Consider the following 23,874-nt stretch of genomic DNA (forward strand, 5'->3'; position numbering starts at 1 on the left):
AATCCTCTCCCACCCTTTTCCCTTTGAACAGCCGCAGGCTTGGGGCAGCGCACCATTCAAATCAAAAGCGTACAAGTAACAACATTTCTTTTTACTGAGAGTTCCCAGGCCTCTTCAACATCTGCTCCTGCTATGGAGCTTGGAGAGCTCCATGACACCAGATGATATTCTCATCCACAAGAATACCATATCTAAAGGGAACAGGCAGAAAACACTGGGGACTCTGTGCTTTCATGACTTGCTTTCACTGTAACCTTTGTGACTCAAACTCAATATTTTGGAGGCTCCCATTATTTTCAGCACCAGAACAATACAAAGATTAATTCAAGCTTTTATGTGATCTACTGGACACAATAAGAGAGGAAGGTGGGCGGACAGAGAGTGATAGGAAGAGAGGAGGAGAGGAAGAATGTCCCCCACCTGCAAACTCTGAGATATAAAACTTCCAGAGGAGTCCTGACTAGGTCACTGTATACCAGGTTTAACCTCTCAGTTGTTCACACATACCCACCAGATGCTCAGTAAGTTACCTGGATGTGGGAATTTCACAGCAAAGCTTACACTTACATTTCTTCCAGCTTTTGACACTGGTGAAAACTGGGCAGTTTCTCAATGTGATTGTGCGCAAGCTCACTGTGTGGAAAATAACAAAGGTTAGAACAAAGTCAGTCTTCTTAAAGGCCCTCTTGGCATGCATATGGTACACAGGAAGGTAGTACATGACCTTAGGCTATGCAGCTGGGGAAGCAGGAAACTCCACAGACAGGTAAACCTTCTTGTACCCAACTAATGCTTGGCACTGTTCCTTTTATTCATTGCGTTATCCGGTTTCTGATATTATTCTTTGATTACTGTGATCCTTATTAACTTGTCTATTACGCACAATTTAATTTTTTAAAAAACAACCCACTGCTTTAAACAACTCTTATCTAGTGTTTCTCCAAGGCAGCAGAGGGCTTTGAAGCCCTTCAATAATAGCCCAAATATTAAGGGACAGTCCAGCAACAAGTGGAAAGCTGCTGCAAGTTCTCCATCACTGCTTTAGAAGATGACGAACATATGTTGTCCCCACAGGTTAGGATAACATAACGTATACTTTCATGTGCTTCCATTTATGTAAGGTATTTCTGAGCGATGTTCAAAATAACATAGCTTAAAAACAATAGAATAAATAAAAAATGTTCACCAGGGACACACCCCAAATATTAATAAATGTGATGCCATTACATCACTTTAAACACCTTTGTTTGTGTGCTGGCAATGTTCAAGTGCTAGATTCTTATTCTACAGCCCCCCCGTGTCTCAGATGTAGCAGGGTTTCCATCAACTTGCACTAAAGCATTTTAGATGATATGATTTTTTCCCCTCTCTACCCCCATCCTTGCTTTTTTTTTTTTTTTTGTAATCAGGGCTCTCAATTTAGGCAACCTATCTGAAAAAGGACATAGATACAATCATACAAATCTCTTATTACCAGTTCTTCAACAAAGAAGGCAAAGGAAACTCTTGTCACAACTGTACAAAAGAGCCCTTATATGTGATTGTTCAGCCTGTGAAGACCTGTGAACGGCGTATTAGTAATAAAGGCAATTCCCCAAATCCTGAAGAAAACAAAATGCACTTATAACTCACAGAACTCGTAGGCTGGCCAACTGCTGACACATTTCTCCAGGAAGCAAATGGATTCCAGCCTGGGTTAAAGTCCTGCAGGAGAGGGGGAAAAGCATACTTCACACCATCCTTTACTCCTTCAAGGGCTCAGGATAGCCCAAACCAGCATAGTCAGTGGGAAGACTGTTCAATGAATGATTGGTGTTACATGAAAAGATATTTACCACATAGCATGTGAACATCCCCTTGGCATCATGGCAAATTTTCCAAAACTATAATGTACTCATTTATTTGAAAGAAATTAAGAAAACAACACAGAGATGATTTGGAAAGTTTTCCTTTGATTTCCTCCCTCCCCACCCCTCAGTTTCTAAACTCACATAATGCTCTGTTATCCCAGTAGAAATGGATATATAATTGGTTCAACAGCTGTTTTTAGGTAAAACAGTGCAGAATACTGGTACTTTTCCAGATATAGGAAGATACAAAGATTTATGTGAGGTGGCATTGCTAAAGATGATGTACAAACATGCTTTTTCAGTTTTTCACTTTCCTGAAAGATTATGTTTTTGGGAACAGGGATGGGAAAACTATGGTTCTCCAGATGTTGTTCAACCAAAACTCACAGCTGTCTGAATCTGCATTTCTGAGGAAAGGGATGCTGGGAGATGCAATAGAACAACATCAGAAGGCAATGTGTGCTGAGTTAGCATCTGATATCAAATGGCAGCAGTTAGCCTGCTTCTTGAGCGTGAAAGAATTTGAGTAGGCAAAATATGCATTTTGGGTCAGAAATGGGGACTTTGGCAGTATCTTTCTGCCTTAGAAATCAGTGACATAACACATTCACACACATAACAACATCTGCAGCAAAGCATAATGATGCCAAAATGACAATATGAAATTGATGACATCATTTTGCAAATAAATACTTGCATTCTGATGTCTAAATCAAATCTCATTACTGGCAATAATTGCATGAGGGTATTGTCATGCAGGTTTTATCATTTCCTTCCTTCCTTCTTCTCTCTGGGGCTCTCATGCATAGAGATGTCCATAGGAGGAAAGCAAATGACGAAGGTACTGCAATGTCATGACACGGATATCACCTTTATCAATCACTTTATCACTATCTCAATATAAGTGAACAGATATTAGGTTATTTATATCACAATACTATTTTGCCATTCTGGCATCATCAGGATTAGTATGAATGCTTAAATTACTTGCAAATAAAATTGGAACATTGGGGATCAAGAAATGGCCTTGAATTTTATGGTGCTGTTTCTTACATAATTTGAAGTACAGGGTTTCCAGCAAATGCTTTCTCTGGAATAGCCTGGATGTTGTTGTTATGGAAGCCCCTTTAAACAAACAAACAAAAATGCTAGGATGATTAAAAGAAACACAGTAGGAAAACTAAAATTTATTGCACAGCTGCATGAATAATGACTGAATGGGACAAATGGACAGATTTCTCTTTTGCTGAATCCACATGGCTGGAAGCTGATATAAATCATGCTCCCCAGTTGCATGAACACGCAAATGTATTAATTATTTTATTTTATTTTATTTGTCAAATAAGCAATTCATGTATCTTGCATGAAAGCAAAAATTGTGTTTGAATCCTCAAGCTACTCCATGATATAAGTGTGTTTGTGTGTATAGTTCATGAGATTGAAATAGGAAATGAAAATTGTAAACCAAATACCAAAGTTAACTTTTTAGTAAATCTGAATTAGAGCAATTGTCTAGTATCATATGGAAATCAGAAGTTCTATCATTAGAGTATGGATTATCAAGTACAAGACACATCCTCTTTGCTCAAAGAAGTCAACAATGTAAACTTAAGAATCTACATCTGTATCTTGGGAGCAGCGTAATTTCATGTCACCAAGACAACTAAAGTATTCCAGTTGAGTGGAATGCAGAAACTGGAAGCATAATCCACACAATTAGGAGCATGTGAATATACCTTAATGCATGGGAAATCTACTCATAATGCATGAACCTTGCTTGAGATGTCACAGATTGTCCATGTCATAAAAGAATGAATGGACTTCAGTGAGGTGGAAAAGAAAATTCTACTGAAAGTAATAATTAGAAGCCCAAAACTTTTTCTGGGAACAGAGAAACAGCAGGAACAGCAAAAATTAGTCAAGGAAAAAGAAAAGTATATCCCTGTCAGTTCTATGTGCTTTTAATGGCTCTATCCAGACTTATAAGCGTGTACATATGTCATCACTGAGGTCAAAGCCATTGTTGATAAAGCTCACAGCAGATTCCCTGCTGGTAATTAACTGTATGGAAGTTTTACAATACACGAATGATGCCTGTGAAACATTTACTGCCATGCTGGGTATGACCAAGCAGAATTATGGAGAAATGGTGAAAGAATGCCCATTAGGGTTTGGGATGGTAGTTTGCCCACATTAGAGTTGAGCCCAAATGATCTGTTTGAACATTATTCTTACAGAAAGAAAATAAAAGTCTTACAGCTCTTGAAGTCTATTGAGTGACTTAATCGCCATTGGAAATTCCATCAGCTCATTATAATTTAGGTCCCTGGAAGGAAAAAAAAGTCAAAATCAACATTAAGAATGTTGGAAAAGCTCACCAGAGTATAACATATTGCAAAGGGTTAGGAACAGTTACCAGGAGATGAGTTTTCCAGAATCATTCTGTCACATGACTTTAAAAACATGATATTTCAAAGAAATGTTATAAAAATCATTTGGTCTGGGCCCAAGTAGCTTAGAATCTCATAGGGAAACTGTGGTTTTTTTTTTTTTTTTTGGCTCTATAACAATTGTTCCTCTTAGATATGTCCAGACTGCCATTTTAATTTAATCTACTATTTTAGTGTGCTGCTCTATTCCCATTATTATCCTAAAATAGTGGGAATATAGGAAATACTTTTTCTCAGTCGGACAGCCTCCAAGTTGAAAACACACCTGGTTGAAGATTCTTGGAACAGTATGGTAGTTCAACACATGTGGAGGATCCCAGGCCAGTAAAGGCTGCTTTAGTATATGTTTACACTTTCTTTGCAGCTCACTCCGACAGCAGCAAGAGCACCCTTGAAGCTAATACAGCAACCTCAGTACTTGCTTCCAGGACAAGTGATGTATGACAACTTTAAATACATGTAAAGAATGCACCTGCCATTAATAACCCATCCTTTACTTACCTGGTTGACAGACAGGTATTTGACACATTTTCCAAAAGAGATAAAAATCTAAAAATGTGTTGCTTCCCCATTGGACATGTCATGTATGAGCTAGTTCCTGGATCTTATAGAAAAAGGGCAGACTATCCAAACTCTGATAAATATTTTTTCATAGATTCCTACCTTTAATTGTTATTATACAAGCTTGTAAAATTGTCCAAATAATGTTCTAAGGATGGTGATGCTGGAGTATTGTATATTATCATATGAATGAGCTCATTAAACATATAAAGAGAAAGTGATCTTTACACATGATCTTTGCATGATAAGGTCCTCAATATTTAACACTACTTTTCTGTGGTAAAAATGTGTCATTTGTGGATTTGAATTAATCCAGATTTTTGTAGAGAGGGTTCCCCAGGATTCTATTGTTAAAATAGTGGCTTAATGAAAATATTGTTTCCAGTAGTATAAAAGCTTATCGGTCATAATAATATTTTTTTCTTTGGACTTTGATGGATGGATGGAAATGAATGTATCCATAAAAATCATTTAATTACAACTTCCTTGACATCTACCATTTCAGTTCCCAGTATTTCTTTCCTATGACATAAGTTATTTCCTTTAACGTGAGAATAAAAAGTTGGTACAAAGTTAGCAAATCCCAAAAGTTCTTGACATTGTTAGATTAGTGCCATTTCAGATAAAGTTTTTAGAATTACTTGTAAGAAATCAAAGCATGAAAAAAATGTTTTGTTACAGACAATATACTTGATGCCATGTTAAAAGATCACATGATAGACAGAGAGACAGACAGATAGATGTGAAATAAATAAAGTTGGTTCATAACCAGTTTGTTCTCTGTTTATATATAGTAGCTTGGTACCGACTGGTACCGCAGCACCACTGGTACACCACTGTTCTGATCTGGAAGGGAAAGGGCAGCCCAGCGGACTGCTCCAACTACAGACCGGTCAGGTTACTGTCACACACTATGAAGATCTTTGAACGCGTCCTTGATAAGCGCATTCGGGACATCATCGACATCAGCGTCAACCAGGCTGGATTCATCAAGAACTGCGGCACCATCGACGCCATCTTCGGTGTGCGGATGCTGATGGAGGCTCACAGAGAGAAGAAAATCCCGCTCCACACCGCCTTCCTAGACTTGGAAAAGGCCTTCGACCGAGTCCCGCACGATCTCATCTGGTACGCACTGCGAGATCACGGCGTGCCTGAGCTGCTCGTACAATGGGTCCAACTCCTATACAGATGTCACAAAAGCCGTGTAAAAGCGGCAGCTGGGATATCAGAGGAGTTTAATATTACCGTCGGCGTACACCAGGGCTCTGTTCTCTCACCACTGCTGTTCATTCTGGTGATGGACACAATTACACACGACCTGTACACGCCCGCCCCATGGACGCTGCTCTACGCCGATGATGTGTTCCTGGCCAACCTGTGCAAGGCTGAACTCGAGCACCGAGTCCAACAGTGGCACGACCGCTCGAGCAGTTCGGGCTCCGGCTGAACCTAAAGAAGTCCGAATACCTGACCACTGATAATGAAATGACAGGCTCCATCCACGTGAACGGGCAGGAGCTACCGCGCGCCTCCACCTTCAAGTACCTGGGAACTACTCTTGGGGAAGAAGGCCTACTACAAACTGAGGTGGCAGCCAGGATCAATGCAGCGTGGGGCAAATGGAAGTCCGTCACGGGCGTCCTCTGTGACAAGAAGATGCCGATGCGCCTGAAGGCGAAAATCTATAACTCTGTGGTGCGCCCGTGGCCATATACGGCGCAGAGTGCTGGCCGACGACCAAAGAAGTCGAAAGCAGACTCCAGATAATGGAGATGCGAATGCTCCGATGGTCGGTAGGCCTCACCCTACTCGATCGCGTCAGGAACGAAGAAGTGCGAGACGGTTCAACGCCGTGCCCATCCCCACGGTCATGAGGCAGTCCCGGCTACGATGGTTCGGCCACGTGAACCGCGCCAAGGAAGAATCCATCATCAAATCTGTAATGAAGGTGACTGTCGGAGGAGCGAGACCGCGTGGTAGACCTAAACAACGCTGGATGGACACGATCAAGGCCGATCTAGAGATCGCGAAGGCAGACCCAACACACGTGGCAGACAGAGAGGTGTGGAAGCAGTACTCAAGGACATTAGCGGACCTCGCCCGAGCGCGAGACAAACGCTGAAGAAAAAGAAGAAGAAGAAGAAGAAGCTTGCCACTGTTGCTGGAGATATGGATTTTTTCTTCAATAGTTTCCCCTTAACTAAAAAAAATCATATTTCCATCAATACTAGCAAGGCAAACTATTGTAAATAAACCTCACATTCAATAGCATTGAGTGTCGACGTATAACAAATATTCATATATATAGCTCTATAATGAGAGTATTGCTAAGCAGAGTCTTCTGTGAATCCAAGGAAAGTGGCAGCCCTACTATGATGTATTGTAGAAATGGTAGACAAAACAACACATTACCTGACAATGAATATAATTAGCAACAATGCCCCTTTTTGTGTGTTTTTATACTTCCTGTTAAAGTGCTCTTATCCAACACCATTAAAAAGAAATGATGATTGTAATTTTGGCTTGCCTTTCTATCCGACTACATGTACCTACAGGAATAGTTCTTCCTCCATGAATACTGGCATTCTTTGCAATGTTGAGAGCAAATATGAATAAAGCCTCTGCTTGGCTGAGATAATATGCATAGCATTTTAAGCAGATCTCTGTAGAAAGAGGAGCCATCACTGAATTTAGTCTGCAAATGCATTTCTTGAAAAAATTAAACTATTTCAGACACAAACAATCTGTTTGTATAATGAAGTAACGTTCTCACAGAATACTCTTACAAATATTAATTTTAGAAGTGCAAAATAAGACTGCTTATTTATGAAGCCTTTGTAGTTTAAGCACATGTATTTAGAGAAATGGAATGGATACAACTGCAGAATGAAAATAAATGTTACTGCTGGAGGAATATTGACACAGGGAAGATCAACATATCCCATTAAAAAAAATATGAAAGAAAAATGGCATAGGTACAATAGAGACCAAGAGAGAGAATACATTTAGACAGAAAAAAAACTCTTTAATTTAAGTACTTGCTAAGGATTACCATAAGTACAGAATGTATTTCAATATATGAAAAACAGATTTTGAAAAACAATTACCATAGACAGTGTTTCTTCACTAACAAGGAACCAAAGTCTGCATTTCTCTCATATTCACTTTCTGGGGGTGATGATATTATTGTTATAGTAGTTGGCTACATTTAAGAATTTTTGCATTTTTTTTTACTTTTGCCAAGATACTTTCTAGGAAAAAAAGAATTATTATAGCGCAAATCGGAATGAACCAATTTTCTCAGTTTTACAATACTTTCACTATCCTCAGCTCTTCTCTCTATGTCAGCCATCCCCAAGATTTTGTCTTCCAGATGTATTGGATTACTAATCTGAGAATATTCAAGAAACATCTGGAGAAGATAATTTTATGGGAGGCTACTTACAGTAAACCTTGCCACTGAAAACTTTGCCAGGGACATTTCTCTGTAGTACTACTGTGGAACTGATGACTTCACAAGGGCATTGTGTGCAATAACAACAGCAACAATATTGAATTATTTATGGGCTGAAATAAAGATACCTTAGGCGATTAAATAAATGTTTAAACTGAAATATATTACCTATGGCATGCAACATGCAGAATGTTAACTTTGGCAGGTTATTCCCCATATTTCATAATATTTCTGAAAGAGACACTGTTCTAGGTTTGTTAATTCCTTCAGGCTGTGCAAGTAGACTTTTTCAAACTGTGAGATCTCATTTGCTTTTTAACTACAACCCCTAGGTCCATTCAATGGCAGCAAATTAAAAACCAGGGTTCACAGGTAACACACAAATAATTCAAGCAAAAGAAGAGAGGAGCAAAAGAATAAGGGGAGGAAAAACCGGCCTCTGCCTACCAGTATCCATCGGTATTCATCTGGCTAGTGTCCTATCAGTGTGTGAGAGAGTTGAGGGCTGTTTGGAAACTGAAACAGTATTCTCTGTGTGAGCAAGAAGGAGACAGCAAGGAGCCTGGGCATGGCTTAGCTCAACTGTTCTGTACTAAAGCTGCTTGGTGCTGTGAAACTAAAACTGAAACTCCTTTGCTCTGCTTGTGTTTAGCATTTGGAATATATTTCTTTTCAGGTGGGGAGGGGGAGTAGAACCCATTAGCATCAGAGCATGTTAATAATAATATACAAAATACTAATGCTCTGATGGTCATTCCGAAAAACCCTTTCTTAGTGAGCACCTAGAAGCCAAGAGGAACATGCATGCCAAATTTCAAGTTTGTAGGCTTTACAGTTCTGGATATTTTGTGATGATGTGCGAGTGATATTTCACTTATATATATATATAGATTTCACAAAAATCAAGGCCCGTTTTTCTGATGACACTTTCTTTGTTTCAATAGTTTAATACTGGAAGTGAGGGTAGAAAAAAAGCTATGCTGTTTATATTATTGAACAATTGGGAATAAAAAAATCTCACTTTCTACAACAAATTATTAAGAGATACTCCAATAATCCCTGAACTGATTAGCCTTTTGCTGACCAATGAACATCCAAAGCTGATATGTAAATAAGCAAATAAGAAATTCATTATGGGAGATTTCTAGATAGAGTTGGGAATTTAGCCACATCATAATTTCAACATTTCATTTATAGGCTCATTATTAGCAGCTCTGCATTTCAGACTTATCATTTCTACTCCGCAGATACTGTTTCTTCAGACCTGTAGTATGTTGTTCCTAGTGTAGGAAGTTAGCACCGCCCCTACTAGAAAAATGAAATATCCTAGGAAATATTAAATATTTATTTCCCCTAAAAAGAGTAGAAATCCAGAAGCAGAAACTCACCCCCACCTTTGTTAATGGGTGGGTTATTAAGGCCTGGGCCAGAATATTTTACATAACAAAGATCTCCAGGTAGACCTATATGAATTGCTCAAAGCCGTTTTCAGTACATCATCATCCAGCAAGGTTCAACCAAGCCTGGGACTCAGGACAGCCTACAGAGTTGCCCCTGCATGGCCCCACAGGAGTCTTGACAACCAATCAGAATACAAGCTCAAATTCAAATCTCAACAGAAGGTATAAAACCAGTCACTTTCAGACTTCCTGTTTGGGCTTCTTTGGCGATGGACTGAAATTGCGATCGTCCGTGGTTTTGATCCGTGCTCGCCTCTGGAGCGCCCCGGGTCACCTGGATTCGAGGCTGAAGCCACCCCGTAGAGGTGGTGAAGAAGGGGGAGCCATCAGCAGAGTTGAGGAGGGCCGCATCTCTCTTCCTCAGCTGGCCATCACTCCCTTTCCCAAAGGCAGTTGCAGTGGTGGTCAGAAATGGCCATCTCAAAGAAGAACCCAAGCGGACAAGATTGTGCAGGAGGAAGTTTAAAAGAGAAAGTTTGACTGACCAGGTTGAACGGAGAACATCTATTTAAGGTACCTGGAACCTGAATTTTAAAGACTAATACTATTCCTAAAAAAGATTTTAAGCTGTGAAAGGGAAAGGAAATGGAATTGGCTTTTTTTCCTCTAACATCGACAGTTTTAACTGACTTGGAACATTAAGAAGAAGAGATTCGAATAAGAAATTGATACTAATCCATCTTGACATTAATAGGCTATTTCTAGCTGAAAATAAAGTGTCAAAGGGATAAAGATTCTTGGATAATTTAAAAACTTTCTTTAAACAAAGAAAGAAAGCAGCGGAGGGAAAAAGGAAAAAAGAAGGAGGAATCTGGAAAATGGAGGAGACCACCTGGAACTTTAAAAAAAATGATAGTGGAATTTTAACAAGGCTTGCAAAAGATACATTGTAGCTGAAACTTTGTTACAAGAGAACAAAGCCCCTGGAAAGAGAAAGTGAGAAAAGAAACAAGAAACAGTTTTGGATGGAGGATCCTAATGAAATAAAATAAAATCAATTGGGGGTTGTTTTAAAATAGCATCACTCCTTGAAGAGTTAAAAATGAGACTTAAAGAACAAAAAGAAGAAGCACAAGACGGAAGAGGATCTTTTGGCTTCGTATTTCAAATTTTAGAAATGGAGATCTTGAACTATGAAAAACAACAAGAAACACTGGCAGAACAAGAAGGGCGGGACAATGAAGAAGCCATCTTTAATGACCAAGCAATTTTAAGCGTGGTAAAAAAGGGAAAGGGGGGAAAGGGAGTTAAAAGCACTGAAGCAACAACAACAACAAGAGTAATTTGAAAAGTAATCATAATATCAGGAAGAAGCAGAAGGGAGGATCACAGAAGGGAAAATTATATAGAAAAGGGAATAAAAAGGGGAGGGAGAAGAAGAGAGGGAAGAGAGAAAGGAAAAGAAGCTACAAAAGACAGAAACAAGATATAGAAGTACAGGAAAAACGTACAAGAATTAAAGGTATAAACCTATTTAAAAGACACAGAGACAATGGTTAAAGTTTAACTTCAGGAGAGGATTCTGCAAGGGTGCATGGGATAGCATTGTTATATAATATGTTAGATGATTAAAGTGATAGAAAAAATTTCTATTGATATGTAGTGGAATATTTGTTTGTAAAGAGAATAAGGCTCTCAATGATTTAAAAATAACGTTTAAAAAAAACTGAAAAGAAACATGGAAGATTTTTATCAGTTGATAAGATGAACTTGAATAAGAATAATAACTTTATTGACTATGTTAATAACTATTGTTTGGTTTTTTATTTAAAGACAGTAATAGGTAAAATATGAAATATAGATGATTAAAGTGAAAGACAACTGATATTACAAGGTAATGTTTGTTAAAAGAAATAGAAATGTAAAAGATTGTTATTAATATTAATGGCAGAGCTGTACCTGAATAGAATAATTATTCCATTTACTATTGTTATACATATATAGACAGATATTTATACATATATACTTTTTTCTTTTAAGAATTTAGTGTGTATTTTAAGGGAATGTACCAAGCAGAATTCGATTGAAAATAGGTATGTGTTATAAAATAGAGGTTAGAAAATGAATGTTATAACTGTAAAGATGTAACTTAAATTTTTAAATAAGATTTGAAAAAAGATACAAAGGTGTTACACTCCAGTCTAGTAATTACAGGGGAAAATTTGTTTTAGGAGAAAAGAAATTGTAAACAGGACAGACGAAAGTATAAAAACATTTATTAGAAAGATTTTAAAAATTAGAAAAAGATATCTAATTGAATTAAGAAAGGAATGGGATAATTTAAAATAAGGCTATAGGAAGTAAAGAAAGGGAAAAGCTATTGAAAAAATTGTGAAAATAATTATAAGATATGGATTAGAATGTATAAGATAAATATGTATTGAGTTTATGTCTGTATGGAGAAGTGATAACCCGGGGCCACGCTGTTCTCAAAAAAAGATATTTTATTTGTATTTGTATGTTTTGTGAAAACTTAAATAAAATTTTTATTAAAAAAAAACACCAGGCATTTTCAGCATCTTAGCCCTTCCTTCTTTGACACTCCAAGCTATGCCGTCTTGTCCACCATTAAACCATCTTTCCAAACAGCCTCCATGTTTCCAGTGTCTTTTTCCCCAGTTGGAACTGAACCCAGAAGGATAATTCTTCCAATACTAGGAAAATACAATTTGATGGCTGGCCAGGACTGACTTCAGTTTGGAAAGTGACTGATTGATTATCATAAGTATTAACTAAACAATATCTGGAGTATTATTTAAGTTAGTTATCCAGGAATTACAGGAATTAAGATTCAAATAGGATATCAAATTATTAAATTCTGAGTTTTGTTCAATAATTATCACCTGACAACTTTTAAAAAATATTTTTTAAATAACTCAAGGTGGCCACTTACCTGATACTACTTTCTCCTACTATTTTCTCTACAGCAACATCTCCCAAGAATGAGACTTGGACTGATTTGGTGGGATTCAATTTTTTTTACTACCAGTTCTGTGGGCATGGCTTGGTGGCTGTGGCAGGGGAAGGATACTGTAAAATCTCCAGTCAGAGGTGGTATTTGCTGGTTTTCCGGCCTACTCAAAATTTCCACTACCAGTTTTCCAGAACTGGTCAGAAACAGCTGAATACCATCCCTGAATAGGTCAAAGTCACCCAGCTGGCTTTCATGCCCAATGCAGGACTAGAATTCACAGTTTTAGGCTCCTTGGTGCTCCCTGAGCTTGGTTGTTTTCTTGTAGAAGTTTCATTACCCACACTAGGTAACCGATGATGTTACCTAGTTTGGATAATGAAACATCTGCAAAAATGCAACCAAGCTCAGAGAACACCAAAGACCCCACATTTCAACCCTGAGCTACAAACATTCTCTTCAAGTCACAGTCTCCCTGTTTCTTGTGTTGAATACACAGGCCTCTTCTATTAGCAAAATAATTGAACAAAATAACACAAGAAGAGAAAACTGAAGAATTTGGAATTCCGCCCCACCAAAAGAAAATTTTATTTTCCCTTTATCCAGACAACACAAACTTGAAATAAAAAAAATATATGAAAAGAGATTATTACCATCCATACCAACAGCCTTCTGGAGCTCAATGACATTGCCAAAAATAATGAGGAATGGGTGTGGGAGGAATGATCATAAACTACTTTGCAAATTTACAGCTGTCCAGTTAGGTTTCGCACCTAGTATATCTTTTAAAGTTGGAATATTTTAACATTTCTCCCTTTCTCCTGGAAAAGTAATATTGCACTGAAGTTGTTTTTGCTCTGGAAAACCTCCATGGACTCATATTTAGAACATGAATCTGTGTTTATTTAAGAGTAAAAGTAAATTGGCAGTAGCAAAATGATGATTGCTGGTTTAGGCTGCTAGAGTTATTACCTTGAACCAACAGCATACAGCTAGAGTCTAATAATAACTTGTGAGGGGGCAGAAAAAGGAAAAATAAAATAAGAAATCAGAAAGGGAGCAAGAGATGGTGAAAGCTTCAGCTTAGTGTTTGGCCTATTAGAAACTAGTCGTTCTGCAAAGGAAGCTAAGTTGAAACTGCATCTTATTACTCTTACTTCAACAGGAATATTAATCAAGACTTTACACTGCCACCGGTCCTTTAAACACAGTCTAAAGATGATCCATTACCATATTCTCTTTTATTAAGATTGCAGTGCCAAAAACAAGGAAGAAAGAACCACTGTTTAGCACACCTCCATTCCACCAATAGTAAAAATAAAACGAATATCATGTATATTTCCTTGAAATATGTTGTGCACATTTATCAGGCTGTATGCAAATAAAATGAAATGAAACACATCAAGCAGCTGCTATGAAAGAGAATTGCAAAGGGTTTTTTTTTTCCTTGAAAGAACTGCTAAAGCCTTGGAGGGGTCAGAGTTCTTATAAACTGCAGGATAACAGTGTGCAAGAACTAGAGAGCCACAGAGTTTGAAAGAAAAGGTTTGTTTTACAGTTCCAGAACATATTCAGTGTTATAAGAATACAAAAGTCTAGAACTGATTTCAGAGTGGCAAATAATTATTGGGTGGAAATATTCTCTGTTCATATTTTAATTTAGTGATGCATTTTCTATTAATAAGTCATAACTGTTACCCAGGCACAACCTATCATATTGGACTGTTAGAAGAGAATCCAGCCAGGCAGAGATCCCTATCTTAATCTGTTATGTTCAACAAATCACGGCAAATCCTCTCGTTTTACTTAGTGTTGTCTGCTAGTCAAAGAAGGTTGAGTGAAGGATGAGCATACTGTATTTCAATGACCACAATTCAAAGGATTTACCTGTGAAATAGGCCATAAAATCAAACCATTTGAGAGACATGCATGTTATTTTGGCTGTTGCATTAGAACAAGAGATATAGGTTTTTACAATAGTAATATTTAGCCTCAGAAAGACTGTGACGCTATCATATAGATGTCAGCCATTGATGGTTGACTACATCTGGTAGATGTCAACCATTTCTCGACAAGGCAGCTACTGTAGCTTTGACTAAATAGGGCTTGTTCTATCTCTTCACATTTGACTCAGATCTTGAACAAAACTACACTGCTCCCAAAAAGGTGTTAGCATCATTTCACAGGATCAAAGCTGTCTCCTCTGTCTGTTTCTCCAGGCATTCCCTCACAATAAGCTCTGTTCATAATACTTCCTTGGAGTGTTTGTTCTCAGCTAAGGAAGCTTCTGAATTCCATGTTTTCAATTTTGGTTGAATTTATTTAACAAGTTGAAAGTAAACCCCAGGGAGCCAGACTCTCTTGGGGGGTCCTTCACTATGGAGATGCAAGACTCTAAAGGAAGGCTCTGAATGGAAGAAAAAACAATCAGTTATAGTTATTCAGAAAATTATATGGGATGAAGTGACAGAATTATATATGTGGAATGGTTTTGCATGAAGCATAGAACTTATTTCATTTTATATTATTTTGTTGTCCTTTTTTTAGTGTCCAAGAGAGTCATTGTTTGTCAAATCCTTAATGAAACCATGTTATCAAATTGACTTCTGGTTGCTCTTTGATGATATATTAATTAGATTTTTTCCATTGGGACAGAAAAGCCCAGAATGATTGTATTAAATTTTGAATATTTCATGTGAATAGTGAAGACAATTTTAAGTTCATTTATTGCGGGTAAGAAATCATAGCTATTAATATGTCAAGCTCAGAAAATCAGGAGTCAAGGCAGTTCAGATTAATATAAATGTATTGTATGCTAATACTCTCTACAAAAATCGGAACTACTAACAGTCAAAACAAATTGGCGTTAGCTAAGAATCAATGGAATTCAAGGTGGGCTGGATTTAGATCTCTTGTGGGTAAGAAGGGACTCAGACTGAAGACATGCTTGGACCACTCCCTTGGGCTCAGCCTGGTCATCTCCAATAACGTTGTTGTTGTTCAACTCCATGGATCACAGCACACCAGGTCCCTCTGTCTTCCATAGTCTCTTGGAGTTCACCCAAATCTATGCCTACTACATCAATGACTCTAATCATCTCATCCTCCTGTCTTCTCCTTTTGTCTTCAATCTTTCCCAACTTCAGGGTCTTTTCCAATGAGTTCTTTCTTCTCATTTGTAGCCAAAGTATTTGAGTTTCATCTTTAGTATCTGTTCTTCCAAAAAGTTGATAAAAGAAAGCAAATGATTAACCATCAAGAAATATTGATGGTTGAACCAGCAGTTAATTCTTTTAGACCTTAATCAGCAATTAATTCTTTTAGACTTTAATCAGCAGTTAATTCTTTTAGACTTTAAACTGAAATCATCCTGTCATTTTTTTATCAGTTATCAGGCGACAAACATATATCTTCATTGTTTATATCCAAGGTCAAAAGTTAGTAAAAAAAACATACAATTGGATTTACATTCAACAGCTGGCACTTCAGTACTCAAAGTTATGGCTTGTGGAATGCTTGTTCAGTGCTTGGGTTATAACTTCAGTGGATTATTTAATCCAAACTTTGAAAAATTGATGAAATGGCACAGGCTGAGGAATTTCAGAGCTGAATCAACTTTTAATGACTTCTATATCTGTTTTACAAAGGAGATTTTGTTTTTGAAAATTCTATCCCCATCTGGTCTTCCTTGATTTGCCCATTCTTTCTTTGGCAGATCTCCGGTTTTACCTCATATATCTGTACTTCCAGAATTTTCCCCTAATGTTAAATACTGTCTCAGCAACAAAATTGCACTCATCCCATTAAAAGACAAGCAGACAGGATCTTTAAGACATAGGTGGACTATAACCAGTGATGGGATTCAATTTTTTTTTACTACCGGTTCTGTGGGCGTGGCTTGGTGGGCGTGGCAGGGGAAGGGTACTGTAAAATCTCCAGTCAGAGGTGGTATTTGCCAATTCTCCGAACTACTCAAAATTTCCACTACCAGTTCTCCAAGACTGGTCAGAACCTGCTGAATACCACCTCTGCCTACAACGCCTCTTCATTTGTAGACAAACATCATTTATGAATACAGGCATGGTCATATATTTTCTGTTCCAGGTAAAGGTAAGTAGAAATCAAGAGAACATTAACTACATCACCTCTAATGCTGCTAAGACTGGATAACCTGGTCAGGCTTGGGCTCCAAAACTGAAAGCCCCACAAATCCACATCATCACAATTATTGTATTGTTGTTGTTCCCCTTTCTTTTTCTCTCCTCTGCCTCTCCTAGATTAAAATACTTTTGAAAGTTAAAGGAAAGAAAAGTAAAATGTGGCTTGCTGCTGTAAAAGTGGACAGAATGAAAAGAAGAAGGGGCAAACACAAAGATGCTGAAAATGGGAAGAGAAATAACTGGGATGAGGAGAATTGAGACATCTCTATGGCTCCTCTCAGAAAGCATCTTGCTGGAGGCTTACTGGCAAGAGCCTTGCATATATGATACCTCTGGCTCCAACCAAAAGTCAATTCTTAAGCAATAAAAACCCTGATCAAGAAATCAGTAGGGAATCCTGCCATACCACCCACTTTTAAATTTCATTATTTGCTTTAGGGACTGCTTACGTAAATGGCTCTTCAAACTGCACAAATGAAGATTGCCAGGGCTCCAGGCATAAAATACCACAAGTATGCAACTTTTTAGAAATAGATTAATTGTTCAAAAACAAAATGTTCTCTTTGTCTTCACAGCCAGCTCTCCCCACAGCTTATTTGTGTAATAGCACCAAATCACATAGTGCTAACACCATAATTGAAATAAAAGACATAACCAACCCATGACAAACCTATTATATAATGTACTCTCAGGTATGATGGTGTGTGTCTCATTTGAACGGCAGTCCTAGATGGAGTGGGGGGGAGGCAAGAGAGGGTCTGCCATTTCTCAAGCCTAGCTTTGAATACTGCACGGGACAGGCTCACCTTTTCTTCATTTTGCTAGTATTTTTAAATGTTCTTTTCATTACATATTATAGGCAGGAGCTTTGATTCTATAATCTCAAAGAGAAATGGAAGAGTTTAAAAAGCAGTGAATCCAAAGTCCGTATCCTGATGTCCAAGCTATGTCCTGCAATGGTTAATATTGTTTAGGATTTATGAGTATTATAGGAGAATCTTCTATAGAAAGATTCTATAGAAATGGGTTCTATAGAAATGTGCTGGCATAGGGACATTTGTGTCAGTTTTACCAGTAGGTGAGACAAGAAACACAACCAGATAAGTTAATTCTATTTCTTAATATAAAGCTTTACCTTTATCTAAAAAAATAAAAATAAAACCTGAAAGCACAATTCACTTGCCACCTCTGTTATATTCTGAGAAACTAGGGGCGATGGATCTCTTCTGGCCCTCTTTTCATAGCTGACAGTTGTGCTGCCTCTTATCTAATCTTTCTTTAAGCAGCATCTTTTTACCCCATCTCTCAAGGTCATTTCCACATATTGTTACAATTTCCACCTCATTCCCACTTAGTTATCACATTTGACCTGTCTCCATGATATGGATCCTCTTTTTCATTACATATGTCTGCTTCAAATCAGGGCAGTCGCCTAACTTTTTCCCAAAGTAATGGCTGAGAAAACCTAACAGATTTCATTAAGCTATTAAAGAGGAAAATGCTGCTTAACTCAAGCAAATTTAAAGGATGATTTAAGGCAAGGGATGAGGTAAAGGCAAAGAACAACTATTTAACAAAAGAATTTCATATTAGATATTTTAACTTTTTTGTATTTATGGTGTTTCCTGACAAAGTGTTTAATGTTGTTTTGTTCTTATCACTAGTTTATTGGCTTTCTTTTCTTTTGTATTTTAATCTATTTTTAAAAAAATTTATTGTACTTCACATAGAATGGAAATGGATTTATAAATTGATAAACCAATAAATAAACATATTTCTTGCAGGAGAATTTGTACTATGGTTGGATTCAAGTGTGGGAAGCACCTGCACCAATTACTTGAGGATATTTTGACAACATTTAGTAGTATGTTTTTATTACAAGAAGTTGCAAATAAAGTCCACAATTCAAGTAACACAATATCTAGATTACAGCGCAAATAATCCTACAGTGTAAGATTTACTCAAAATAAATATACACATCTAAATGTTGGAAAACTACTTGCATTTTGAGAGTGACAGTCACAATATTTAGTGTTACTCTTCCCCATCTTTTTAATATCTTCATCACACTTTTAAAAAGTTTAAAATTACGCATTCAGAATCAAGGAAAAGATTAAGATTATGTGGATCAAGCCGCAAAGAGTATAGTTAATGATCAGAATAACAAAGATTCTGCAACTATATAGTGTAGAAAATCCGGTGACGGTTTGAGCCTATAAAGCTCTTTATAGTTTGTCACCTGGATATTTTGCAGGATTGCTTATTCTAGCCAGTATCAGCCTGTCCGGTTAGAACTATTTGGCAGAGACTGCTACAATTCTTTCACTTCTGCGATGTGTTTGTGTGTGTAGAGTGTGTGTGTATGTAGGATGTGTGGGTCTGCTGAAGCAAGGAGGGTTGCTTCTCTGCGTCAGAGAGAGCACTGTGCAAAAGCTCCCTCTGAAGATGCCCTTCTTTGTTGATTCTTTGAAAATTTGAAAAGCGAGCTGCTGTGGAGGGCCTTCCCTGATGTCCCTGTTTATTTTCTGTTGTCTACTTTTGTGTAATTTCTGTGGCTTTTGTTTAACATTGCTTACTGTTACTTTTCTTATTTATGATTGTCAAGTTTTTAGACGGCACCATGGATGTTTTAACTGTAGTATTTATTCTACATAAATTACTGAGAGTCTTGTTTGATTGCAGCAGGACAGAAACATGTTTAATAAATAAAGGTAAATAAATAAATAAATATGTATGCTGATTACAGAAACAATTTTCTAAATTGTATTACTGACTGGGGCAGAGGAGGGATATAAATTTATGCTTGGATTCAGTTGGCTTTTTCAATGTCCACGTTTGCTTATCCTGATATTGCTATTTCTTAATTACTTACAAGAATATTTATCTTCTGTTTTTATTTCTCTTTTCCTACACAAAAGTCTTGAAATCACCATTATTTCTAAACTAAGTTAAGCTTACTGTATCTGTTCATTACTTATTTTTAATCCTCGCAATCTAATAGCTCCAGTTTACATTTATACTGTAAGTTCTTCTCTTACTGTTAACATATTTTTAGCAATTAGCTAAATGTATATAGACATGTTCAAAGTATTCCAATTATCCAAGAAAGGCCCTTGTTCTTTCCTGAGTAGAAAATTAATTAATTTTGATGAGGCCAAATGCTCCCAAACCGGACACTTGTGGAAGTACCCAAGAGGACAGTAATACAGTCTTCCATTCTTGTTTTTTATCATTTATCATTTGAAGACATTTTTCTTCTGAACCTGGGGTAAATATAGCCAATATGATTATTGCCCATTGATTGACATGAGCTTTTAAAGTTTTACAGTTCTTTTTTAAAGCCATTCATTTTGGTGAATGGAACACTATGTTGTGGTAGCAACATAATATCATAGTTTAATTAAATGCAATATGAAGAAATATTTCCTTTGGGTCTGTCATGACTTTCAGCTGTTCACTTAATTGGATGATCTCAGATTCCAGTGCAATAAAAGAGAGAAGAAAACTTTCCTTTATTGCCTGTGGCATGCAATAAAATTAAAATCAAATTATCAGTGTAATGGGTTTGTCAGAATACACAAGGCTTTTGCTTTGTCATATCATTCTGAAATTGTATTAGTTTTGACTGAGAAAGGCAGCACCTACATTATTATTATTGCTTTTCAATGTGTATCTGACTTAATGGGGACCACAACTTGTTATCACATGCTTGATTTTAGAAGAATTGATTAAAATAGGCTTTCTTATTAATCCTTTTCTTCAAATGTATTAAACTTCAAGTCATATGATGCACTAGCTAGCTGGCATGGAACCATGTTGGAACAGTCTGGAATAGAACTTCCTTAAGTTAGGAATTGGTAACCTATTCATTCTGTCTTATTCCTCTGCCTCGCTGAGAATATTGAGAAGAAGAAGAAGATAAAACACTTTCTGAATTGCAATTTAAAATAGTGGATTAGAATTTACATACCCATAGGTATAAAATGCAAGCAGACAATTAAAAAAACAACTACACAGTGTTTTTCAGTTTTTCTAAATCGGTTACTTTAGGATGTTCGTGTGAAAAAAATAGTAGATCTTATTGTGAGGGACTATAGCTTTTTGATAGAGCAGAGAGAACAATGCCTGATATGTAGAAGATTCCAGATTCAACTTCTGTAGTTTCCAGATAACAGCTGGTAAATCTCTGCAGTTTACCAATTTTATCAGCAACCCTTGTCTAATGGATTAATGTTTTGACCCCATAAAAGGGAGCCACCTCCTATGTTCTTTTCTTTCCGTAGAAAATTGCGTGTTTAGAAGTGCAGCTGTTTCAATATATTTGTGCACCAATTTATAATCAGTTGAAGGGCAGTTTCCCCATCTGTTGTTTCTTATTTGCTGTTTTAATTGTTAATGCTATTTTTCTCTTTTGCTCAATTTTTCTCTTCTTGGTATTTTTATAGTTCTCTCTTCCAATTCTTTTAACAGATGCTCTTCTGTTCCTGGAACACCTATTTCTCATTTTCTGCATGCCACATGATCATTATTACTACACCCATAGGTTTGGTTTCTCTCTTCCTCTGCTTTGTTGTTTCCGCACCATTTCACCTGATAGCTTCAACTCTGTGATTTAACGTCAATTTTGGTAGACGTTGTGGCAGATAATTTCAAAAACATGTTTAAATCAATCAACTTCCCAGAATAAAGCTTAGCTCTGTGACCATTATACCCTTGGGCAATGCACTTTCTTCTTTGTACGTATTGTCTTCTTTCCCTAGATGAACTGGCTAGGCTCCCTAATGACTTCCAGAGAAAAGGTGCCAAACCACATGAAAGAGGAAAGATATGGAGGTTCCCTTCTTTCTTCCTGTTGTCTCGTATGAAAGAAGATGATTTGGTGGCAAGGATTGCAATAGGGGAAATACCTTGCCATTTAGTTGCACAAGAGCAATGCCTGGTGGGAGACAGACCTCATTGCAATCTGGCGCTACTGCTTTACCTTCCAGCATCTGCTTCCTCCTGTAGACACAACACCATTTTTTTGTGTGTAAAAGAAACAAAGGAAAGTGTATATTTTGAGGTTGAATGTAACAAGTATGCCCCAAAATGAGTGTCTTTACAGCAGGGATGAGTACAATATAAGAATAATCCCTGAAGAAAGAATGCCAATGCTAGAGCTTCTGATGGCAGGACAAGTCTATCAGGAAGAAAAAATGAGAAGTGTGGCATTTCCACTTTCCCCCACTTTCCACTCCTTGGGCTTTTGTTGTGATTCTCTCTCTTTGAAATGTTTAAAGCAACTCAAGACCCGGAATGGATCAGGAGCTAATTCCAGATATTTTTTTGAAGTCAGGGGTGACTGGAGATCCTGGAGATCCGAGGGCTTTCCCAACACCCCTAGGAAAAGTTCCGTTCCATTCCATTGTTACCTGTCCTTAAGTTGACATTCTGATATTGAGGGAGGTAGGATGATAGACTCTTCTGCAGGTTGAGAATATTAAAAATGGGGCATCTCTCCCTCTTCAGGTGGAGACCTCTTTTTCCATCCTTGATGGGGGAAATAAGATTCCATGGCTCCTGAGATGCGCCTCAAAGTTCTAAATGATTACAGTGTAATTTGCTCCACAGGAGTTCATAACCAGATAAGGTACAAAATTTGGAGAGATGTTTCTGGAAGTACTCAAAATGAATGATTATTTTGTTATATGAGATTTAATAAAAGCAAGCAGCTTTATTAACCTCCTGATGATAGAACTGTCAGGTAGCAACAGTACCTAATACAAAACCTGAAGAACATTTCTGGAATTCTTTCCAACCCCTTAATTGCAGCTGCACCCTGTGTCATGCAAGTGGAAGAGGGAATGGGCTTAGTCTGGAACAGCTGGCAACATCGTGGATGGATGCCCAACTGCTTATTCTATAGGGATCCATGGTGGAATTTTTCTCTGGATGGTTTTTCTCTGCAAAGATTTGTCTCCTTTTTAAAATTCCATCTTTTTTTGCCAGCTTCTCCTGCCACTTCAGATGCATCCTAGTCTGTTCTGTTTTTGAAGTGTTATTATGTTAACAGACAGATGACAGTCATAAGAGTTCCAAGCCTCTTGACATATCTCCCCGCCCCCCTCCATTTTCTGTTAGGCTTGCAATTTAAAACCATGCTCAGTTTCTTTCAATTCAGCCTTCCTTGATATATTTATTTGATTTATTTGATTTGTCAATTGTTTACAAGATAATAAGTATAAGTGTATACATAGTTATGAATACATGAAATGGGTACATATAAGAAAAATAAACGAAAGTTTATTCAGTATAAATCTTCAACATTTATACTGAACAACATAAGGAGTTGCATTTGCCAGCCTAATGCGTTTGCCAACCTAAAATCAGTCTGTTTTGCCCCGGTTCATTAGATTGTGGCATCCTGTTTTATATAAAGATTTTGCATGAATAAAGGAAGCAGTCAAGAAATATGCTGCAGACTAACATTTGACAGAGAGCCATGAAGGCCTTGGAATGGATGTTCAGATGCTGTGATGTGTTTATTCCTACAAGGATCAGAATCATGCAAGCAATGATTTTCCATGTGACTCTATAGAAGTGAAAATTGGACTTTGAAGAAGCAGGATAGGAACTGTATTGACATGCTTATGCTTTGTTGGAAAGGATTTGTTGATAGCTGAGAACATTAGAAAACAAACACAAATATGCACCATAGAACAAATTAATCCAGAGTTCTCACTCAAGACACAAATTATCAAAGTTTAGACAGATTATCTTCCCTGATAAATCTGTAACACTGGGAAAGATGGAAAGAAGAATAAAGGGCATGACAACCAGCAAAATCAATAGACTCAGTTACTGTAGTGATGGGTATCCTTATGGAATATCTGAAGGACCAGGCTGGGCTCAGATTGTCATGGAGAAAATGTATGTGGTCTCCAAGAGTCAACATTATACTGTATATATAATCAAACAATCATTCAAAAATAAACAAATAGCATATGAAACACAAAATCCTGTATAAAAATAGTAAAAGCAGAAAG

At 37.2% G+C, this 23,874-nt stretch overlaps 1 protein-coding gene across 4 annotated transcripts in view; it reads right to left on the reverse strand.

Annotated features, from left to right (window-relative positions):
* Positions 1-23,874, reverse strand: part of LGR6 (leucine rich repeat containing G protein-coupled receptor 6) — a 143,995-nt gene that overhangs the window by 14,915 nt on the left and 105,206 nt on the right. For 2 of the 4 annotated variants that reach the window (XM_026712966.2, XM_087929251.1), the window contains exons 7-10: positions 4,108-4,176; positions 2,904-2,975; positions 1,633-1,704; positions 568-633 (exon numbers count right to left, since the gene is read on the reverse strand). In XM_026712966.2, the coding sequence (XP_026568751.2) occupies positions 568-633; positions 1,633-1,704; positions 2,904-2,975; positions 4,108-4,176 (279 nt within the window). The remainder of the gene's footprint in view (positions 1-567; positions 634-1,632; positions 1,705-2,903; positions 2,976-4,107; positions 4,177-23,874) is intronic. The other 2 variants (XM_087929253.1, XM_087929252.1) reach the window with 1 other exon arrangement.

The sequence above is a fragment of the Pseudonaja textilis genome, chromosome 3, assembly GCF_049901715.1.
Source record: "Pseudonaja textilis isolate UNSWEBS1 chromosome 3, rPseTex1.2, whole genome shotgun sequence".
Lineage (NCBI taxonomy): Eukaryota > Metazoa > Chordata > Lepidosauria > Squamata > Elapidae > Pseudonaja > Pseudonaja textilis.